Source organism: Nothoprocta perdicaria, unplaced genomic scaffold (genome assembly GCF_003342845.1).
Source record: "Nothoprocta perdicaria isolate Ctin4 unplaced genomic scaffold, notPer1 scaffold_0, whole genome shotgun sequence".
Classification (NCBI taxonomy): domain Eukaryota; kingdom Metazoa; phylum Chordata; class Aves; order Tinamiformes; family Tinamidae; genus Nothoprocta; species Nothoprocta perdicaria.
Window position 1 is genome coordinate 5,154,510 of NW_020454092.1, and position 15,115 is coordinate 5,169,624.

The following is a 15,115-nucleotide window of genomic DNA, read 5'->3' on the forward strand; positions in this document are numbered from 1 at the left end:
GGCTGCCGGGCGCGCCATGAAGCCGGCGCGGCTGCTGCTGCTGCTGAGCGGGTGCGCGCTGCTGCTGGCGCCGGCCGTGCGCGGCTGCGGGCCGGGCAGGGTGGTGGGCAGCCGCCGCCGCCCGCCCCGCAAGCTCATCCCGCTCGCCTACAAGCAGTTCAGCCCCAACGTGCCCGAGAAGACGCTGGGGGCGAGCGGCCGCTACGAGGGCAAGATCGCGCGCAACTCGGAGCGCTTCAAGGAGCTCACGCCCAACTACAACCCCGACATCATCTTCAAGGACGAGGAGAACACGGGCGCTGATCGCCTCATGACCCAGGTACGGCCCCGCCGCCGCCCCGCTCCTCCCCGCCGCCACCGGGCACCTGCGTGGGGGCCCCGGTGCCCGGCGGGCTGCGGAGCCGCGCGGTACCCGGCCGGCCGGGGCCGCGCATGGGGACACCCCGGCTCCCTCCCCCGGCCGCAGCAAAGCTCTTCCCCCCGCGGCTGCGCTGGGCGCTTCGCTGTCCTACTGCCCCCGTCCTGCTCTCGTGCCCCGGTGCCAGGGGACAGCCRTGCCCGCTGGGGACCAGGGACACAGCAGGGCCTGCAGGCTGGTGCAGAAGGATAGCGGGCAGTGCAGCAAGCCTGGTCCAGGAGTACATGTTTGTTTCTGTCCCACCCTTTCCCTGCCATTCCTTAGTGCCTTCTCTTCCATGTGCCTCCAGGGGGGACAGTGAGGAGTGCTTGGCAGGGGGCTGCCCTCCGCTTGCCCCATGTGGGGAAGGAGACAACCTGCTGCTGCTGGAGTCCTGTGTCAGGCAGCCTAYGAGAGCCCGGGGCCAGCAGGAAGGGGGGTGGAGGGGGGACAGACGACGGCAGCGGGGGGGTGGTGATGCTGGACGAAGGTTACTCTGTGTTTTAATATTGCCAGGAGAATGCCTGAGGGTTTCAGGAATGCAGATAAGGAGCCACACGGCCTTGCTAAGAAACCTGGCCACCAGCCTCAACACTGGGTTACAGCCCGAGGAAACTCCTGGGGGAGGCAGGGGGAGCCTGGGCTGCCTCTGGGCCACCGCATGCCCTGCTTTGGGGCCAGTGGGTGGGTGAGTGTGGCATGGTCGTGGCTGCAGGTGGGGAGTGAGGCTCTGGTTGTGGACTCTGGCCGAGGTGTTGGTAACAACACAAGGAAGCCAGGAAGTGGCTTAGGTGCTGGCTTGACAACTCGGTAACCCCACATGCCCCGGGGGCAGCTCCCCAGGGGCAGGGGCCTGTGGCCCAGGATGAAGCTCAGGCTGGGGACTGCAGAGAGGGGTCCAAGGTTCCCCCATGAGGCAGTACCAACCCCAGAGCATTGCCTGGGTTGTGCTTGCTGGTCACTAGGGCTCTGGGGCTGGGCTGGAGCCTGCGTGCCCAGGGGAATGGCCTCGTGTCCAAGGATGGTGAGGAAGTGGTGTGCTCGGCTGGTCCGCCCACCGGGGAAGCGGAGGCATCGCATTGCTCGGAGGCAGAAGTGCTCCTTACCTGTGTTTGTTTCTGACAGCGCTGCCACTGCCTGTCYTCCCCAGGTGACGCTCCCAGCGGCACCACGGGAGAGGGAGGGCTCTGCATCCCACCTGCCAGCCCTGCGCTACTTGCTGTCTCACAGCCTTGTGGGCAGGGGCTCCAGGAAGCTCCCTGGCATAATTTCTGKTTGCTCACACTCTCCCAGGGCCCCCTGGGCTTGACTGGTGGCCCCTCACTATGGGACATGTCCCAAGGCATGGAGCCCTGGCTCCACCATGCCTGTGTGCAGACAGAAGCTGGGAAAGGCCATTGACCCAACTCCCTCTCCCTTCCCCCAGTGCGCTGGCTTTTACTGCCGTTGACTCACTTCAAACCTGTTTTTTTTTCCCCAAGTCCAAGGGTCTGGGTGTCCCATAGAGCCGGAAGATGCCTCCTACCTTGAGGCGGGGGGGAGCTCTACTCTCTGCCCACCTTCCTTTATCGTTTCATCTTCCTCAAGAATTCCAGTGTGTTTGCTCTTGCTGGTCCCACTCGGAGGTGCTGAGATAAGGCTGGAGGCAGAGCCCGCCTCACCTCTCCCCAGCAGCCTGGCCCAGGAATGTCCCCAGTCCCCTGCCCCCACAGAGTCCCAGTCCCCAGCCTCTCCCTACCCCCAGTTGTCCCCCCTTGCAGCCAGCATAGGATTAACTGGTGTGGAGACATGAYGTCCTGGTGGTGAGGAATTGCTCACAGGGACCTTGTCCCCTCCTCTGGGGACTGAGATCCAGTTTAGGAGAGACCTCACCTGGGTGGGAGATGCTGGGTGTCCCTCTTTGCTCCTGGCCATGGCCAAGCACATTCYCAACCACAACCCCAGCAGCCTCTAAGCAGAGAACTTGGTCACACCTGAGTGAGCTCTGCACCTCCCTGTGAGGGCCTCAGGGTCCCTACAGGGTCTGGGTCCTGTCTTGGATCTGTGCACTCTTGTAGCAGTACCTGGGCATGAGCATGGCATGAASTAGGTCTATCAGTGGGAGCATGTCCCAGCACCTCTGCTGTGACATGCTGCTCTGGAGGGTCTGCAGGCTCCTGTCCCCAGCTGGCTGTGCATGGGCTGAGGGAGGGACATGTTCTGCAGTGGGACAGTGCAAAGCCACCAAGCTCAGCATGGTCCAGGGGTGTGGCTACCTGTGATGGTACAGCGACAGGCTGTGCGCCCCCCTCTCACCGTGTCACCCCGCACACGCCAAGCTCTGTGGTGTGCCTGTCTGTGGGGCTCAGCCTTGCTCTCCACCTGGCCAGGCCCAGGAGCAGTGCTGGGGTGACAGCAGCCACCAGGCAGCACCGCCTTGCTGAGCCCAGCTCCTACATCCCAGCCCCATCACTACCCTGGTCCTCGTGCGCCTCTCGGGGACAGAAGACCCCGGTGTCACTCCCGCTGTCCCCKCCCGTGCCCTGACACCTGCTGGCCACCGCGGGCACAGGCAGGGCCCCGCGCCCGCAGCTGCGGGGGGCTCCCGGCCGCCCCTCGGCCGGCGGGGCAGGGGCTCCGGGGCTGCCCCGGGGGAGGCGCGAGCCACATCGGGGCAGCAGTGGTGGCTCTGCCCAGGACAGCACGGCCCTTCCCTGGGCTGGTGACCGGAGGAGGCCCTGGCACGGAGAAGCGAGGGTGAGGGTCTCTTGGGGGTCTCTGGGGCTGGGGCTGTGCCAGGCAGGGTGCCCTGGGAGGGTGTCAGCTTGGCAGGGAGGGCAGAGCAGGGTCCGGAGCAGCTGCTCCGGGAGCAGAGAGGGAAAGCCCAGAGTCCCATCCCGGAGGTGGCTGTGCAGCTGGCTGTACATGCACCCATGGGACACCCATGGGGCCCACTGGCGGACCTGCTTCGCAGTCTCCTGCCCTCCCTTGCTGCCCTTCTCATTGGGAACAGGACCTTGGGAGCCTTCTTGTGCCATGTGCCAAGCGGCACCACACTGGTGTTTTCATGAGGACAAAAGTCGCTCCCCTCCCTCCTCCTGCCCTCCCCAAGGCGCTGTTTATCCAACACCTTCCTGGCTTATCTCCCCGCACCCAAGGAGCCGTGGCTGGGGAGGGACAAGGGCAGGGGTGCTCCAGGGCAAAGGCCTGCCTGGCACTGCACTCCCCGGGGCCCCGCCGGGCTACGTGCGCCGTGGGGCTCCCAGAGATCGGGGGGGCTGGCAGTGCCAGCACCCGGCTCCCCGGGGCACGAGCTGGTGCTGGGGGACAGGGCACGAGCCAGTTTGTTTGGAGGGGAGCCTCCCTGCAAGCAGAGCCTTTCCAAGCAGCACTCAGGCTTTTCTGAGCCGGGCTTTTTTACAGCTGTCGGGTTTTATAGCCCTGCCTCGTTCTCTCTGCAACTGCGTCTCAGTGCCCTGTGACCCACTTCTGGTGCTGGCTGGTGTGACGTCCTGTGCCAGGGAGTCCCATGGCATCACTACTGACCTCSCGGAACATCCTCCACGCGGCTTGCTCCTAATCTGCAGCCCTGTAGCTTTATTTAACCTTTCCCGGGGCTGGCATCGTGCAAGAGGAGGAGTGCTCGGTGTCTCTGTGATTTTGTAGAGCTCTCTTGTGCCTCTCCCCTGACCATCTCCTTTCCAGGATCTCCAGTCCTAGTCCTTTTGCATGCTTTGGTCTAGAAGCTGTTCAACCTCTTACCATTCTGTGAGGCCTGTTCTGGCATTTTCTACCTTTCCTCCATCCCTTCCACAGTGAGAGAAAAAAAAAAAAAAAAAAAAAAAGAAAGAAAAAGGAAAGAAACAGAAGTGCAGACAGTCGCACAAACCAGGCTTGGGGCTTTCATGAGATTGCACCAGGCTTGGTCTTGCCCTGAGCTGCAGCTGTGGCTGGAGCTGCTGCTCTGGGCAGGGGTGATGTTTGGAGGTGCTTGCACAGAGGTTCAGGCCTGGGTGCGGGAGGCTGCAGCAGCCAGCAGGGTGGTCAGCTTCTCCAAAGGGGTCTCTGGGGACCTCTCTGGTCAGCAAGCCTGGGCTTGGGGACCTGCTGGCATTTCTGTCCCGGCTTTGCAGTGAGGCATCCACAGGAACTAGCACCCAGGAGTGGGAGAGGTGGAGGGAGTTGGTCCCAGGGCAGCCCTTCTCYAGCACAACAGAGCTCCAGGGAGAGCATGGCATTTCCCACGTGAGCAGAGAGCGGCTGGGACTATGAGGCTTGCCCAGGTGCTGTGCCCCTGTGGACGCAGAAGCAACCTAAGGAGAGGTGCCTAGCAAGGGTGTGCTGAGGCCTGAGGGGTTGTTTCACTTGTGCTGGGAAGCAGTGCCCTCCATCCAGATCAGTGGCTGCTAGGGGAGCCTGCAGGGTGCCCRGCTCTGGAGGGAGCTGGGGTTGGGGTGCTATGGGGGGCTGGAGACAGGGTGCAKGGCATCCCTCTGCTGAGGACCTGGRACAGCAGCAGGATCTTGGCTCCTGCCAGCCCCTCTTGTGAGCTGAAGCCTCCCAGGCAGCACTAGCGCAGGGGAGTTGTCCTGGGAGCCAAGAGGGTTTTCCATCCTGGGACATCCTGGAAGAGGTTGTACATCCTAAYGATCCCCTCTGTGAGCTTAGAAATGGAGGAGAGATGGGGAAGAACGTGGGGTGTGAGTGCTTGGGAGATGCTGAGTGAGTGTGGGAATGCTGGGCATCACTGTGGGACATCTGGAGAGTATGGGATGGAGAGAGCATTTCATGAACTAGGATCTGGGATAACACTAGGGCTCTTTCTCTGTGCAGGCAGACCCCGAAGGGTCTGAGGACCAGAAGATGGAGGCTGGTTTAGGGGAAGGACTTGGAGATGGGACAGGAGTGACAGACAGATCTGTTTGACCAAAGGAGACTGGCAGGGACTGGATGGAGGTGGTAGGATGCACCTGAGGAAGGCAGGAGTCCCTCGTTTGCGGGAGATCTAGTCGGCTGCTCCTCACACTGTTCCCTCTTCCTTGGCTATGTGGAAGTGTGGCAGGGCACAGCCTGCAAACCAAAATTCCTCCYGATCCCCGCAAAGATTTACTGACCCTGCCCCTCTGGCCCGCAGCGCTGCAAGGACCGCTTGAACTCCCTCGCCATCTCYGTCATGAACCAGTGGCCGGGGGTGAAGCTGCGGGTGACGGAGGGCTGGGACGAGGACGGGCACCACTCGGAGGAGTCGCTGCATTACGAGGGCCGAGCCGTGGACATCACGACCTCGGACCGGGACCGCAACAAGTACGGCATGCTGGCCCGCCTGGCCGTGGAGGCGGGCTTCGACTGGGTCTACTACGAGTCCAAGGCGCACATCCACTGCTCCGTCAAGTCAGGTAAGGGCAGGAGGGGCGGCCGGGGGGCCGGGGGGCCGGGGGGCCGGGCAGGGTGCTCCCCGTGCGGTGCTGGCCTCTGCAGCCTCACTGCCCTGTCTGGGCCAGGCAGTCGCAGCGGGCAGTGACTCATTCGCCTGCGACTGGCAGTGCCATGGGGCAAATTCTCCTGTCCTCTCCCACAGACCTGTATGCGGAACCACCCTCTCTACCTCACTCCTCTTCCCACGCCACCTCTGCCCCTTTTTCCATGGGCCAGATGTTGCCCCTGCCCCTGTCCTTTCAGTCCCCCGGTCCCCTGCACACATTGCAGRCCTGCCCGGCTCCGTCACGGGGTGCTCCTGAGCTCCCGCTGCCAGAGCTGCATGTGCCCAGCTCTGGCTACCTGCTCCGGCGCCAGGGACCTCCCCGGCCAGGGCAGAGGCTGTGCCTGGCTCTGGGCTYGGACACTCCCCGGCTGCCCCAGCCAAGGGCCCTGCGCAGCTCCCCGGGCACGGACCCCTCTGCGCAGAGGATGCAGCAGCGAGGGCCCAGGCGTCCGGGCAGCCACGCTGGCCGTGTGCGGTAGAGGGCAGCACGCGCTCGGCACACGGACGCGCGGGGACACGTGTGTGCACAGGCGGGGACACGCCAGGAGAGGGCCACCTGTGTGCACGGACGCTTGCAGGGAGGCTGGGGTGCTTTYGCACAGCCATGCACGCTCAGACACACACCAGGGCAAGCTGGTCCGTGGGCACGTGTGCCACGAGGGCTGCAGCTGAGCGCAGACCCGCCTGCATGCACAGGACACGTGTGCATGCACACGGCGAGAGGGCTGCACACGCGTGTGCACGCACACGCCAGCCTGCACCGCAGGGCTCCTTGCACTGCAGCCTGCTGCCAGGGCTGCGCGGACGTGTCCCGGGCTGGGGAGGCCGGAGCGGCCCCGGTGCTGGGTGTTCCCGGGCTCGCTGCAGCCCAGCACCCCTCGCCCCAGCGTCCTGCGCGCGGTGCCCGGCTCCGCTCCCACCGCGCTCTGCCTGTCCCACCACCATAGCCCGCAGCCAGCGGCCTGACGCCCCCAGACGGCAGCCCGGGCCCCCGCGCTGACCCGCTTCCCTGTGCCGATGCCAGGACGGGCACAACTCCGGCCCGCAATGGACGTGGGGCCACCGCGCCGCGGAGAGGGAGCGACGCGCCCCCGAAGAAGAGGGACAAAGCCAAGGGCCAGAGGAGAGGGGCCGGGCCCCAAAGCAAGGAGCAAGACCCCAGCGCCCTGGGGGCAGCCAGAGGAGTGGGGCTGAGCCCCGGATAAGGACCAAGGCTCTTCAATCCTGAGCGGCTTCCCTGGACTCACTGAAGAGAGCAGCCACGTCTCACATGGCAGACAGGGTCTCTGAGGGCTTCGCAAGCTGCCCAGGGCTCTGCACCCCATTCCTGCCCCTGCGGCCATGGGGAGCTGTGCTGGAGGCTGGAAAGGGCTGTGGGGCTCATCTCCTGGCCCCCCTCAGAGCTGTGTTCAGAGGGCAGCCGGGCTGCCCCTGCCTCTTAGTAAATGGCTTTTATTTTTGTATGGATGGCCGCGTGGCCTGTTGTATGTATTGCGTCTCCTCGGGTCCCCCCTGCACCCACACAGCCCTTCGTGCCGGTGCTGGTGCCCCTGCTCCTGCTGGGTACCCCTTTCTCCCTCCTGCCCGCCCTGCCCCACGGCTCTGCCTCCGCCGGGGAAGGGGGCGCAGGATTTGGGACGTGTCAGGGCAGGGATGGGGCTGACGTTGCACCTCGTCTGAGCAATAAAACGATTCTGTCCTGAAGCTGCAGGCTTCTTTTCATGCGGTCGTGGGCTGGGACCTGGCTCTGCCCGAAACCGGGGCGCGATGGGGGGCAGTGCGATGCTCTGACCCTCCGTAGCTCTACCTTGGGGGGTTCTCTCCACAGGGAGGCYGTGACTTGGGTGGCACCTTAGGGCGAGGAGCCCCGGGAAGGGCTGGGGCGGCGCAGGGAGCAGGGAGCCCGGGCAAGCGGAGATGCCCCGGCAGGCCAGGGGGGCTCATCAGATAGGGGCACGGGAAGCAGGATGTGCCCCAGCCACCTGACAACACCAGGGTGCCTGGGTGCATCATCTGGTGGCCACTGCTGGCAAAGCCCAGCCAGGGGCTGGTGGCTTCTGCCTGGTGGTGACCACGGGCCGCTGTGCATCTCAGCGAGGGGCTTGGCCGGCAGCAGCGCTCCAGGGAGGGCCGGGATGTGCAGGCAGAGAGGAGCAGGGATTGCGGGCAGCAGCAGCACAGGGGGGACGCGGGTGCCGGGGGCTCCCCTGGGGCCACGCTTTGCAGCATCCTCCCTGCGATACTGCAGAGGACACGCAGCCATGGTGCTCCCGGGGTGCTCCCTGCGCTGGCAGGAGTGGCATTCCTGGGAAGGAGGGACCCCCAAGAGGCACCCGCTGGCAGTGCTGCGGGAGGCAGTGTTGGCGCGGGGACTGGCAGTGCGTGCAGCAGAGCCGGGCMCATTGGTGATGCTGGAGCAGGGCTATTCCCTGCGTGTCCAGCTAGGGTGGGCACAGCCGGGCAGTCTTGGTGGGGGTGCTGGGGTTGCATCCCATGCATGTGGAGGTGCATCCAAGTAACCCTCCTGTCCTCTCTTTCCCCACGCAGAGCACTCAGCCGCYGCCAAGACAGGTGGCTGCTTCCCAGGGCAGGCGCTGGCGACGCTGGAGAACGGTGCCCGGACGCCGCTGCGGGCGCTGCGCCCGGGCCAGCGGGTGCTGGCCATGGACGGTGCGGGCCGGCCCACCTACAGTGACTTCCTGGCCTTCCTGGACAAGCAGCCGCACGCCCTCACCGCCTTCCATGTCATCGAGACGCGGGAGCCGCCGCGGCGCCTCACCCTGACGCCCACCCACCTGCTCTTCGTGGCCGAGAACGGCACGGCGCCCGCCGCCCGCTTCCGCCCCACCTTCGCCAGCCGCGTGCGCCCGGGACACTTTGTGCTGGTGGCCGCGGGGGCAGCCGGCTTGCAGCCCGCCGAGGTGGTGGCCGTGCGGGGCCGGACGGACGTRGGGGCGTACGCGCCGCTGACGCGCCATGGCACGCTGGTGGTGGACGACGTGGTGGCCTCGTGCTTCGCCCTGGTGCAGGAGCAACAGCTGGCACAGCTGGCCTTCTGGCCGCTGCGGCTCTACCACAGCCTCGTGGGGTGGCCCGAGGCGCAGGCGGACGGCGTGCACTGGTACTCGGGGCTGCTCTACCGCGTGGGCAGGCTGCTGCTGCCGCCGGACAGCTTCCACCCGCTGGGCGCGGAGAGCTGAGGCCGGGCGCCGCGGGAGCCCGCGGTGCCGCTCGCAGCAGCTGCCCGCTCTGCCCGCCCGGCGCCGGGCGCTCCCCGGGCCCGCGGGGGCCTCCAGCTGGGTCCACATGCTGCTATTTGTGTGAGTGTGTGTGCGTGAGGAGCGTGTGCGTGTGCGGACGTAGCTGCCGGCTGCGCTCCGGGAACGCCGGGAGCGCGGGCGGCGGCGCCCTCGGGGAGCTCCCGTGGCTGCAGGTGTCTGCACGGCCACGGGGGTTCGGACAGGAGCCCGGGACACCGTGCTGGGCAGCCACGGCATGTGGAGCGCGATGCCCTTCCCAGCCTGGGATGAGGCAGCCCCTTGGAGGGGGTGATGCTGGTGCCGAGCCTGGAGAGCGGGTGCAGAGCCCTGTTCTGCCCGCGGTGCCCRGCACAGGTAACGCCAGGGAACCCGCATCACTCCAGCACAGACCTGGGGCTCTGTGGTGCCAGTGCCCGTGGAAGCACAGTGGCGAGGCTGGAAAACACGACCCAAGCTTTGCCTCCCCGAGGGAAAAGCGGCCAGGGAGGCCCTGCTTCCTCTCCTGCCTTCGCCACATCCAGCCCTGAGGTGCACCAGCCCCAATTCTGTGCTTTTTGCACCCCAAAGCTGATGGATACACCCCAGGCACTGGACCAGGGYCCTGCCTGACCCAACCTACCCTCCCCGGCCCCCCGAACCCTCAGGGTAACTCGTGCTGCTCAGCCGGTGCCAGGGCCCACGGGGGTCCCCGCAGAGCTGCGGCCTCCCCAGCAAGCCCTCGCTAAGCCTCAGCCCGCCCTGGCTCCACGTTAGCAGAGCTGGGGGGCCGAGGGGGGCGGGTTGTGACCCACGTCCCCCCTGCAGCATCACGTGTCTTTATTTATTTATCTGCTCTTTGTATGTTCCTTGGCCGAGAGGCACCGTGGGCGCGCGCAGGGCGAGGGGCGCGGGTGGGGTGGGGGAGCTGCTCTGTTGCGGGGAGGGGGACTTTTTTTTTAAAAAAGGAAAGAAAAGCAGAAATTATTTAAAGATTATTTTAAAGCACAGTTTTTACAGTGATTGTTGTCCGCAAGGCAAGGTGAGAGTGTGAGCGCGGCCGAGGACAGGTGTATTTTTTGTCTCTTCACTGGATGTATCTTTCCCGGTCGGGGACACGGCCCAATAAATCTATCTTCTCCCAGGTGAGTGCTCTGAGCTCTGCTGAGGGGGACCGAGAACGAGGTGGGGGGTCCCTAGGATACAGCCATGGGCACAAATATAGGCTCTTCTCTTGGGGCAGGATTTGGGCACCCCGATGCCATCTTCCACTGAGAGACTCTTCATCACCTCAACGGCCACACTCAGCGCTCCCGGCTGGGATGGACCCCACCTGTTGGGTTTCCAGTGCCACCCCTGCWTCCATCTCCCATCCCAAGCCAATCCTGCACCCCTTCCGCTCCATCTCCCTGTCTGTGTCCTGTGCTCCTGCGGGAGGCCCCCTCCAGCACCCGCACTGCTCCATGTGTGCCCTGTGCCTTGTTCCCGCTGTGCACCCCGTCACCAGCGACCCTGCCTCCTTTCCAGGAGCACCCCAGGGTCTTCCCCAAACCCTGAACACTGGTGCAACCCAGCAGCAGTTGTCAGTAAGGGCCTTCGTCACTGTGGCTAATTTAAGGGCTCTGGGAGGCGGCTTGGCTAATTTAATTAGGTTCTTATTACTGGGAAGGACAAATTGGTCCCTCGGGGGAGCACGGGGTCAGGCCTTGGAGAGGCGCTTTATGGAGTGAAATTTCAATGAGGCTGCGGCCGCCGTGGGCTCCGTCCGGAGGGGATGCTGGGGCCGGGCAGGGTCCCGGCAGCTCGGGACATGTCCCCTGGCCACTCGGTGGCACCAGCTGCAGGGCTGTGTGCCACGGAGCGGAGCAGAGCGCCGCTGTCCCCTCCAAATCCCAGCCCCAGGCCCCCTGCRTGATGGCTGGGCATTGGGGAGAAGTTGTGCCCTTTGGGGGTGTCCTACAGTGCCATGAGGCACCCGTGCCCAAGCCCAGGCTTTGGGGTGTCGCTGAGCATGGGGCAGGTCTTTGTCCTGTTAGGAGGTTGCTGCAGGGCACCGAGGGCTGTTTGGGGATAGAAGAAGGGAAAAGGGTGTCCTGGCTCTGGACTGGTTCGAGGAATGAAGGACCCACAGAAGAGCTTCTGGGCTCCATTAGCTCCCCCATAGCCCTGCAAACCCCATCAGAGGGTAGTGAGGACAAAATGATGCCAGGCAAGGCAGGGCTCAGGGGAGAGTCTCCCTCCCCAGGACGAGGGTCTCCCCTGCAGCCACCTGAAGCAGCCAGTCCTGCAGGTGGCCGGTGGATGTCCCACCAGGGCCTGTCCCATTGCCCGTCCCGGGGAGATGTCCCACCAGGGCCTGTCCCATTGCCCGTCCCCAGCGGGCGGGTGGTGATGGATGGCCCTGCCGTGGGTGGCCAGCAGAAGGGCCCGGCTGCTGGCGGCACCACAATGGACGTGTCTGCATCAATTTGTCCTCATTTCCATGCGAATGGTGGGCGGGAGGCAGGGGAAACCCCCACACGCTCCCATCTGGGGTTGCCCCCAGCAGCCGGCGCTGTCTGGCTGTGCTGAAGCACCCACGACACCCCCCAAGGCCCAAACTGCGGGGAGGAGCAGCACCACCCCCCATTCAGAGCCTTGAAAAGGCTACAGAGCCCGGCCTTGTTAACAAGAGGGGACCCCGTCCCCGTCCCCGCCTCTCCCTTCTGTCCCTGCAGCGGTGCCTTCTGCCGAGGCAAGGCCAGCCCRGCCCCTCCGGGCTGCAGGCACCCCAAATCCCCCCAAAACATCGCACCTGCACCCAGGCACCTCAGATGCCCCCTCCCAGGCACCCGCAGAGCATCCCGGACAGGTTGCCCAGCCCAGGCAGCCCCCGGGTGCTGCCGGGCTGCAGGTGCCTGCAGAGGGAGCCCGTACCAGCCTGGAGCTCTCCATTTCATTAGCTTAATTTAGCTTAATGACTTTTCCGAGAGCTGCTCCCCTGGGGGCGGGGGGCAGGACCCTGCTGGCTGCAGCCCTCTGGGGATCCCRTGCCTGGCAGGGCGCTGCTTGGGGACAGCGGGAGCCCCAACGGGAGAGCGGAGCAGGCTGCGCATCCCGTCCTCTGCTCYGCCAGGGTCTCCTCCACCCTGAGCCCCTGCTCCTGCCCCTCTCCCAGCTATTCTCTGGCATTGGGACAGTGTGGGGAGCCCTGTGCCCACAGCAGGGGCTCCCTGCAGCTTCCCCAGGCCACATAGCTGGGCTCAGCTCTTCCTGCTTCGGGGGCTGTACTGCTTCCCYGGGAGATGTTAGGACTGCCATGGCACCCAGCATCATGGTCCCTGCCTCCTTCTTACTCATTTTCCATCCCAGGTGCCATATCCCAGGGATGTCCCCATCTCCCYGGGGCTCTGCTCCCCTCTGGGGACAGGCAGGGCCTTGCCCACAGTGACAGCAAAGCTACAGAGAGGATCTGCCCGAGCATCCATGTCCACCTGCTGCCTCCCCAAYGGAGAGAGCACCCCGGTTCCAGGAATGGGGATGCCAGGGGGCACTCCAGCACAGCTTCCCAGATCCCAGGAGCTGTGGATCCCAGCGCTGCAGGAGCACCCAACGGGACACAGGTCTGGGAGAGCCCCGCGGATGCAGTTTTCCCCCCASCCACCATCCATGGTGACCTTCTGTGTCAGGATGCAGTGGGACGAGGGCGTGAGCGCGCGCCTGCACGCAGGGGACAGCTAAGAATCTAATCAGGGCCCTTTTCCTTAATAAATCATTCTTCTTAATCCAACGGCCTCCCTCCTGCTCTAATAGCTTGGGACGGCGGGGCCCCACGGCCACAACAATGCGCTTAATGCAACGATTTATTTTCATAATGGTGCTGGGGGGAGAGGGGGCGGCCACGGCGGGGGCGGCACGCACCGGGGCAGGAGTTTCTAATTAGTGAATGAAATTTGATGTAAGGCTGGAGGAAGATGGATTCGCTGCCTGACAAGGGGCCTTTCAGCTCATCAAAGCACCCGAACAGGGAGGTAAATTAAATTATTTCTAATTCTTCGCTAACCTCCAGGGAGTCACCCTTCCACCAGCAGAAAGGTGGGGCCCAATCCTGAAACGAAGAGGCACTTGAAGGGCTGTGGCTAAGTGGGATTGGACTCTTGTGAAGGAATGAGGATGACAACATGGGATGAGATGGGACAGCGCAGTGGGAGAGGCTGAGCTGGAGGGATGGAGAGAAAGGTGGTGGTGGCAGGGAAAGCTGCAAATGGCCAATAAACAGACTGATACGGGGATTAATGGCTAATTTTGTGCCAAGTCTCCAATCCATACTTGTCATCCTAATCAGCCCTGAAACGCAGCCAGCTCTGGGCTGGAGCGGAGCGTCCTGGCAGCAAGGGAAAGGCTTTGAGCCCTGCAGGGCATTCGAGCAGGGGCAGCTTCTGGCTTTTGAAGSGGCACCTGACCCTGAAGCAGGTGCAGACCCCGTGCACGGGGGTGTTTCWGCAGAGACCTTGTCCTCGCAGCCCTGTGTGGTGGTTAAAGCTCCCAGGGCAGGAGCAGTTTGGGGCCGAGCAGTGTTTTTCTGCACACCCAGCTCCAGGTTGCTGGAAACCCCCGTGCTCCTCTGAGGACACCAGCTGCAGACAGCCTTCCCTCGCTCCCAAAACACACTTTGGGCACTCTGCCCCCACGTGCACCTCCTTGTCCCACATCCTGTGGGACACTACCCTGTGTTTCCTGTGTGATCTCCTCTCCATACCCTAACCACTCTCAGCACCACCAAGCAGGCTGCAGGCAGTGCCCTGGGAGRGAGATGTGGAGGGAAACAGAGGGGAAAGGGAGGGCTGCATCTTATCACAAGGGGCTGGGGGTGCCGGGGGCTCRCAGCAGGCCGGGGAAGGCGGCCCCATCCCCGCGGCTGAGCTCCGTGGAGGCGGGACGGGCGCAGAGCCGGCTCTGCTGACCCAACACTCCAGGAATTTAATTTGTTTAATATATTCCCTGGGAAAGAAGAAAATAAATAAGTGGCACCTTGCGTGCCCCCATGTCTCACTCTCCCAACGAAGGTGTCAGCTTAACGAGCCGAAGCCCTCAGCCTGATTAACCAGCCGCTGCTCCCGCTCCCAGGGAGCCGCGGAGCAGTGATTGATGGAGCGGGAGCGGAGCAGCCCGGCGCTGGGCGCCTGCAGCGGGTGCCTCAGCCCCTGCCCGGGGTGCCCAGGCCAAGGGCGAGCCAAGGGCTCCCTCCTTCCCTGGGGAGGGCACCGTGCTGCCCGCCGCTCCGGGTTGGTGCAGGTTGGGCAATTGGGCTACTTTGGGCTCTACTGATGCCAGCACTCATGTCACCCATTTCCAAGGAGCACCTCTTGCTCCTGTGCCGCCCTCCCGTGCCCTGGTGCTGGGTGAGGGAAAATCCCCTTGCTGAGGTACCCCCACATATCACTGCAGAGATCCCCACATCCCTGACCCCCAGCATTGTTGCCCCCATGCCTTGGGAAAGGGTTAATCAGCAGCCAGGGAGACAAGGTAATAAATGGCTGTTATCTCGTTAATGAGCTGACATTAATTAGAGCCCAAGGTCTTGGGGGGAGCAGCTGATTTATCCAGTCACCCTGGGAGCAGGTTAGGAGCTGACTCCATGGAAAGTCCATTAGCAGGGAAGAGGTGAGGCTGTGCTGGGGGTGGGGGTCACTTTATCCTTCTCTGTGCTGCCCTAGAGCCTAGCCCTGGCTCCTGGGCCTTAGAGGCAAGAGCCTTTGGGACAAGACTTAGCAAAGAAAAAGCAAATGGTGTGAAAAGGCTTGGGAAGGGGTCACACAGTGATGGGGGTACTGGGTGCAGTGGGCTAGGTGCACCCTGGATGCCCAGGGCTGTGGTGCAGGGCAGAGTGCCCTAGGACAGAGGCCTAGGWGACAGGAAGGTCCAAGGAGGGTGCTCCGTGATGCACTTGGGCTTAAGAAACTCCCTAGGTTTCTTAAACATTCCTGTGCTTGTGGAGGTGATGGTTGTTTGGCCTTTTTCCTACAGAGCCAGTGCTTGGGA

At 64.0% G+C, this 15,115-nt stretch overlaps 1 protein-coding gene across 1 annotated transcript; it reads left to right on the plus strand.

The window, feature by feature from the left end:
* The first annotated feature begins 16 nt into the window (after positions 1–16).
* Positions 17–9,058, plus strand: IHH (indian hedgehog). The gene is made up of 3 exons (XM_026038185.1): positions 17–319; positions 5,511–5,772; positions 8,406–9,058. The coding sequence occupies exons 1-3, from the start codon at positions 17–19 to the stop codon at positions 9,056–9,058; spliced, it is 1,218 nt and encodes a 405-aa protein (XP_025893970.1).
* Positions 9,059–15,115: the final 6,057 nt, after the last annotated feature.